The sequence below is a fragment of the Morus notabilis genome, unplaced genomic scaffold (genome assembly GCF_000414095.1).
Source record: "Morus notabilis unplaced genomic scaffold, ASM41409v2 Scaffold745, whole genome shotgun sequence".
Taxonomy (NCBI): domain Eukaryota; kingdom Viridiplantae; phylum Streptophyta; class Magnoliopsida; order Rosales; family Moraceae; genus Morus; species Morus notabilis.
In genome coordinates, this window is record NW_010357131.1 from 158,678 (window position 1) to 166,578 (window position 7,901).

General features: G+C 31.2%; 1 protein-coding gene across 1 annotated transcript in view; it reads right to left on the bottom strand.

Moving 5' to 3' along the window:
• Positions 1 to 6,545: 6,545 nt before the first annotated feature.
• The window catches only part of LOC112091877 (heavy metal-associated isoprenylated plant protein 3-like), a 2,726-nt gene continuing 1,370 nt past the window's right edge, over positions 6,546 to 7,901 (bottom strand). Inside the window, exon 4 of the mRNA XM_024166588.1 lies at positions 6,546 to 6,562. Coding sequence (XP_024022356.1) covers positions 6,546 to 6,562 — 17 coding nt within the window. The remainder of the gene's footprint in view (positions 6,563 to 7,901) is intronic.

The window sequence follows — 7,901 nt, forward strand, 5'->3', positions numbered from 1 at the left end:
CTAATTATATCTGCATCCTTGAGTACCATTGATTCTCTAATGGATAGTGATTCATAAAACACTTTCATGAACCAGAGCGCTCTTACTAATCCAAGTACCGAATCAATATTCAAGAGAATTATTTATCTACTTCTTTCTCAAGAAGGAATGGATTCCATCTCATATAATAACATTCCAAACTACCTATTTCATTATGTCTCCAAAATATAAGGAATAGGATTCAGGGTCTCAGAATCCGTACCGAGTAAATCAAAAGACATAAATCCATAAATAGGAGTTTGTTAAGAACTCAGGATTAAGATGATCCTATATATGACCATCGGTAGACTCAATCAGAATTTCTATGCTTAACAGAAATTATTAGAAATTCATATTGTGTCTGTCTCCTTGTTCCATATAATCTTATTATGCGAAATACACTCATTCAATATCTCGCCATATTAACAGTGCGGATAACATCGTTCCATTATAAATGGGAATGACATGTATTAATAATGTTTTAATTAAAGATTCTGAACTTTAATTAAATTCATCATGAACAATGTTTTTTATTATTACCCTTAAACACTATCCTCTCGTATATAATACTTATATACTATGTTTAAGGTTACATAAACAATCACGGAATTTTCATTTGATATTCATAAAATATTCATAAATATATGCACATAAAATGATGAATAAACTATTTTATTAATTAAGTAATAAATATCCTATTACATCTCATGCTTCTAGGACACTATTCCCAACAATTATTGTCATAAGAAAGGGAATATTAGGAGAAATTGTGAAGAACTGACGAAACACCTTGAAGAAACGAGAAAGCAAGAACAACATGAGACTTCGGATTCTGTAAATGTTGTTAGCAACAGGTATGATAGTGAACACGATGTTTATTCTGTTATTACTGATGAAAATATTTCTGACTCTTTGATTTTGGATTCTAGTTGCTCGTTTCATATGAGTCCACATAAAAAGTGGTTGGATTCTTATAATCCCTGTGTTGCTGGTACTTTATTGATGGCCAATAATTCTAGTGTTAAAGCTGTTGGAATAGGTGCTGTGAAGGTGAAAATGCTCGTAGAGTTGTGAGGAAATTGAATAATGTTAAGCATGTTCCTCAACTAAGGAGAAGTTTGATTTCTTTAGGGGTCTTAGACATTTTGGGTTGTGAGTATTATATGAATTGTGGTTTTATATGCAAGTTAAGAGATGTGAATTGGTCGCCATGAAAGGTAAAAAAGTGAAAAACTTGTATAAGCTGGTTGGGGCAATAGTTGTAGGTGGAGCCAAGCCACGAAGAGTTTTCCTCTATTGTGAAAGAAGTTGTAGGAGTACAACAAGATGCTGGTGACAGTTGAAGACAACAACGACAAGATGGTTAAGAACTATGACAGTTATCAAGATGCTTTGAAGAATAAGAAGAATACAGTTTCTCGTGTCAAGTTTGATGAAAGTTTAAACTTAACACATGTTTATTCTTGTTAAAATTTGCATTGTTGTGACACTAGCCATCCATGAAGGGTGCGATGACGGCTGTCTAGATTGGATATCCAAATATGTGAGTTGAGAGAATTTGAGTCAAGGTGGAGATTGTTAGGTAAGTGACTCAAATTCGTTTTGAAAAATTTACTATTTTGTGTTTTTTGGGTAAATTACCGTTTTTTGTTTTTGTGCAGGGGTTTTTTTTATAGCTCATTATGAGTCTATAAATAAGTGTTTTGTGTGTTCAGAGAAAAGTGTGCTAAGAGACAAGTGCAGAGAAAAAATGTCTCCTTTTGAGTGAGAGAGAGACAGAGAAGTGAGGAGAGAGATAAGTAAGAGTATAAGAGGTTTTGGGTAGAGTGAGAAAGTGAAAAAATTTATTGAGTGTGTAATTTGAAACTGTTAGTAAATTTTTATTCCTCTCCTATAGATGTAGGAAATTTTTTCAAACCATTTAAATATTGTCTTCTCTAACTTTCTATTATTATTTTTTTCAATTTATTTTCTGATGTGTGAGTGTGTGTGAGTCTAGGAGTGTGTTTTTTCCAACATAATATACATATTACGTATGTGTCACTCACTGATATATATATATATATTTTTTTTTTTTTTTGGGAAAAACCATTTTTCGTCACGTTTTCTAATAGAATGCAATCGGTCAGCTTACAATAAGATAAAAGTACTCTTTTTTAACAATATATATACCAATTATAATTCTTATTATTTACTACGGAGCATTAATCTTGATTTGACGTTTACTACAGTCCCCTGCCTATGAAAAAAACCACTTTCAAATCTTGTCAGAAGAGGTCGTGGTCTACTGCATAAATTATCACAACTAACGTCTTTATTAATTTCTTAAAAATGAATAATTTTTGGTTGACATAAACATACTGCATGCATACAGAGTCCGTTAGAGATTTCATTTTCTAATTTAAATTATGGTTTATGATTTATTACAGTATTTTTTTTATAAAAAATACATATAAATTAAAAATAATTTTAATCTCATGATTCTAATTTATGAACTAAACAGGCTTATAATAATCGAAGTACGACAATTTCCTATGTCTACATATATAGGCAATAATGTAGGGCGAGTTTGAGTATAATTATTGACCTACAGTTTAATTTTTAATATTTTAATTATGCCACGTAATTTAATTGGATTGAATAACATGTTTAAATTGAAATGAGTTAAAAAGTATTTCAATTTTTAAATGACTGCTTTTCTATTGTGATTCAGTGCTTGATTAGATATTATTGAAGACATCAAAACATTAGACTAAATCTATAATTATGATGACAATTGGACTTGGCGTCTAGCTATATTTGTGTTCCTGTTCATTATCACCTATTCGCGGATGGAACGAATCTTGTATGTAATCACGAATAATAATATACGATCACCAATATAAACAAACAAGTTTGTCTTATGATGCAATTTACTACCGAACCCTATCTTTTTTACAAAAACAACGAGGTTTACAATAAAAACAAATGTATATATATATATATATATATGTTATAGAGAAAGCTAAAACGACATAAGAAAGGGCAAAAAGCAGGTTCAACTCATGAGAAGTTGATTGCTGAAAGCATCATCAATGATCAACTATCAATTATAATTTCAAAATACGAATTGCAGGTCCTGTCGCAGTCAAGAATGAACGAGAGCATGTGATTGTCTACCCAAGCGTCGACGACAACGCGGACAAGTCAACAACCAAACTTTATCAGTAATATTTTCATTTGTTTTCCCATACGATAGATAATAAACTTACTAAAAACAACCTTAATGTTCGTGTCACGCGTCATATTTTGATCTTTTTTAAAAATATTTATAGTTAATTCGAATACAATTCGTGACATGAAATTTTTAAAAAATCACGACACAAATACGACATAACCACTTTATTTGTTGACACGACATAACATAAAATGATCCGTGACACGAAATAAACCCGTGAACCTGAAATTGACACAAAAATTATATATATTTTTAAGTTTTTTTCATATTAGAAATAATTTAAAATTCATAACACACTAAAATACAATAACATCCAATCAAAATTAAGCAAATAATAGTATAAGATTTTGAGTATAACTATCATGATATCACAAGTTCCTAATAAAATCTAAAATATGTAATGAAAAATATTTATATTTTTTAGTTTTTTTTACGAGTTTCGTGCTGTATTCGGGTTAGACAGGTCCAACCTGAAATTGACCAGTGTTTTTTGTGTCAATTTTAGGTCAATCCAATTCTGACTCGAACATCTTTTTTCTCAATCATAACCCGTAAAATTCGTATAATTTTTGAGTCGTGTTGTCATGTTGTGACTCATATTGCCGACCCGACCAATGTCTCAATTAGACCCAAATCGCAATCATAATAATCTTTTAAAACATTTTTAGACCTTAGACTAACACTTGATTGCATATATAGTTTGTTTTTCGTTTTGAAAAAAAAAAAAAAAGAAAGTTGGAGATCTTTTGAAAATATTGCTTAAGTAAAATCTTAACCATTATTCTATTCACTTTTAAAAAAACAAAACCTCTGCGTTTTAAATGGTTTTAACACATGGGTTATGGCAATAATATGATGATGATGAGAGAGAGAGGTGGTGCACATGCACACGTGAGACGCCATGTCAGAGTAATCGGGTCACAATTGACAGCTCGTAATGGTTTCACTTCATAAAATAGAAACTGCACAACACGACGTGACGTCTCTCTCACTTGCCCCGTTTAAACAAAGCCTACTTCTTCTCATCTCTCATTCACACCGTCTCTGTCTTTTTCCCTTGCTATTATTATTATTTTTTATTTTTTATTTTTTATTTTTATTATTCCACCACTGGCCCCTAAAGGCGGCTAAACCCCATGTGACTTGCCTTCAAGTCTCTCTCTCCCTCTCTAACTAATTGACTTTTGTATATGCAATTGTTCTTCTCTTCTTCATTTTTTTCCCTTAAAATTTAAGATCATTCTTAATTTATCGCTCAAATTTTAAAAATTCTCACTTTATTTTTAAAATTTTAAACAAGCTCGTTTAACCCTTTATTCTTAGAATTTTTATTAAAAAGAAATTAAAAAAAAAGATAAAAGTATGATCATTTGGTCATTTTGTGCTTGTTTTTAATAGAAATTCTAAAAGAAAGATCTTATGAGAACATAAATATCTCCTATTTTTCAATTTATTTTTAATAGAAATTATTACAGAGTGAGTTAAATGAGATTAATTTACATTTAAAGAACAAAATGAGAACTTTTAAAATTCATAGATTAAAGTGAGAATAACCGTAAATCTAAGGGGCATTAGTCAGCGTAACCCATTTCTAAATTATTAGTTTGTGTGCTACCCATCTTTTAGAAAACTTGCTGTTTCAATAATTCGTTTGTAATTGGTACATTGTACTCAACATATGAATTGTGTGTGTATATATATATATATATATATATATATATATATTAAATTATACAATGTTAAATACCACACTTTTATGAGAAGAAAAAAGGGAGAATTATATATCAAAATTGCTTTAGATTGGATGGTCGAGTTTATGAGACTATTGATTATTGATATATCCATATGTAGATTATGCAAACACTAACCTTTGAAACCGGTTAGGGAAGTAAAAAACAAGGGATGTATTTACTAATTGACTTTTGTATATAAATTAATACAAGCTTAAATAAATTCCAAAATGGCAGGCCAAGTCAGCATCACCTTCGCCTAATTTCGTCCCTCTTTTAAAAGCTAACGTTTTGTCAATTTCCATGTGCAAAATATACACCATCAATAATTACAAACAAACACGAGACTTCTTTATTTTTGCCACATTGCTTGAGATCTAGATGTAGACGGCATGGGAAAAATGCTGAAGTAATTAACGTGTTTTCAAAATACTGATAAATTATAACATATTTTTATCTTTCATTTTAAAACAAATTCTTAATTTCCTATTTTACCCTCTACGGTTTTCTTCCCTCTTTCTTTCTCAGACTTTCTACAGCCTCTCTCGACTCTCTATTTTCTCTCTCTCCGTAAAACCAGATCCGGCCACGACCAGCGGCGGCGGCGGCGGCTTCCGACGACTGATGATTGCCACTGCACGAGAGAGATCATCAGCGGCGATCTTCGACGAGGTTCCCTTAACAATTTTTGGCGGCTGTTGCGACGGCGGCGGATTTTTTGAAGGCCATCTGCGGCGCGATCTGGCGGAGGCACCAATGATGATCGCGGAACGCCGGCGACGGGGACCTCGGAGTCGAGATCGTACCGATGAAGGAGGAGGAGAGATTTTTTTGATTGATTCCGGAGGAGCGAGAAAGGCTCTGATCTTCAACGCCGACGGCGGCGACGCCGTCTGTTCGTACTTCTCGATGAGATTCACCAGATCCTCATCACAGGTGATCGAGAGCAGGGCGTCGAATCCTCCGTCGGAAGCTGCCATCGGAGACTCACCGACGCACCGCACAGTTCAACGAGCTTCAACATCAGCTCTGCAATTACATGCGCACGCAAACAACACCACGTCCATAAACGACACAATAACAACAAAAACGACAGCAAACAAAGTGACCAAACAAGAAAAACGACGGGAAAAAAGATAGTAATAGGGAGGAGTTATTTTTTTTGCTGTAAATGATGTTGTTGAGTTCCTGTTTTGGAGGTTTGATTGTATTTTTTGTGTTATTTTATTATTTTAGGTGTTATTTACCGGTAAATACTTTAATAATTTATAATTTGGAATTTAATAAATACTATATTTATAAATAAATATTTATAAGTTAGAATTTGGTAAATATTATATTTATCAATAAATACTTCATTAAATTTAATTTTGAATTTGATAAATATTGTATTCACTAGTAAATATTTATTCAATTCTAAATCTTTTAAATACTGTATCTATCAGATACTTCTCTGAATCTAATTCTCGATTTTGTAAATATTGTATTTATTAGTAAATAATTCACAAATGTATATATATATATATATATATATATATGTTATAGAGAAAGCTAAAACGATGGCAAAAACCAGGTTCAACTCATGAGAAGTTGATTGCTGAAAGCATCATCAATTATCAATTATCAATTATAATTTCAAAATACCAATTACAGCTCCTATCGCAGTCAAGAATGAACCAGAGCTTGTGATTGTCTACCCAAACGTCAACGACAACGCGGACAAGTCAACAACCAAACTTTATTAGTAATATTTTCATTTGTTTTCCCATACGATAGACAATAAACTTACTAAAAACAACCTAATGTCTGAGGGTAATAATTCGTGTCACGCGTCGTATTTTAATCTTTTTTTTTAAATTATAGTCAATTCGAACACAATTCGTGACATGAAATTTTTAAAAAATCACAACACAAATACGACACAACCACTTTATTAGTTGACACGACATAACATGAAATGATCCGTGACACGAAGTGAACCCGTGAACCCGAAATTGACATGAAAATTATATACTTTTTTTAGTTTTTTTCATATTAGAAATAATTTAAAATTCATAACGCACTAAAATACAATAGCATCCAATCAAAATTAAGCAAATAATAGTATAAAATTTTGAGTATAACTATCATGATATCACAAGTTCCTAATAAAATCTAAAATATGTAATGAAAAATATTTATATTTTTTAGTTTTTTTACGAGTTTCGTGTTGTGTTTGGGTTAGGCAGGTCCAACATGAAATTGACCCGTGTTTTTTGTGTCAATTTCAAGTCAATCCAATTATGACTCGAACCTCTTTTTTCTCAATCCTAACCCGTAAAATTCGTATCATTTTCGAATCGTGTTGTCGTGTTGTGACTCATATTGCCGACCCGACCAATATCCAAATTAGACCCAAATCGCAATCATAATAATCTCTTAAAACATTTTTAGACCTTAGACTAACACTTGATTGCATATATAGTTTGTTTTTCGTTTTGAAAAAAAAAAAAAGAAAGTTGGAGATCTTTTGAAAATATTGCTTAAGTAAAATCTTAACCATTATTCTTTTCACTTTTAAAAAACAAAACCTCTGCGTTTTTTATTTTTTATTTTTAAAATAATGAACGTAAGTCTCTTGTTAAGATCTTATTTTGAGGTGATAATTTTTTTAAACACCTATATATGATAATTAAAAGAATGACAACTTGTATAACACATTGACGTTGTACTATAAAATGACAAAAAAAAAATAGTTAGAATTAAAGTTAGAAGTACCCACCCCAAATGTTATTCTTTTTATTAGACTCTTGATTATTCTATTCATCATAATTAAAAACAAAAAACAAAAAAAAAAACAAAAGTAACAACAATGTCACAAGTACATACGAACCTTAATCACTTATTCTATTACATCTTTTTGAGGTACATTCAATTACAACCTTTGTTTCCGCCCC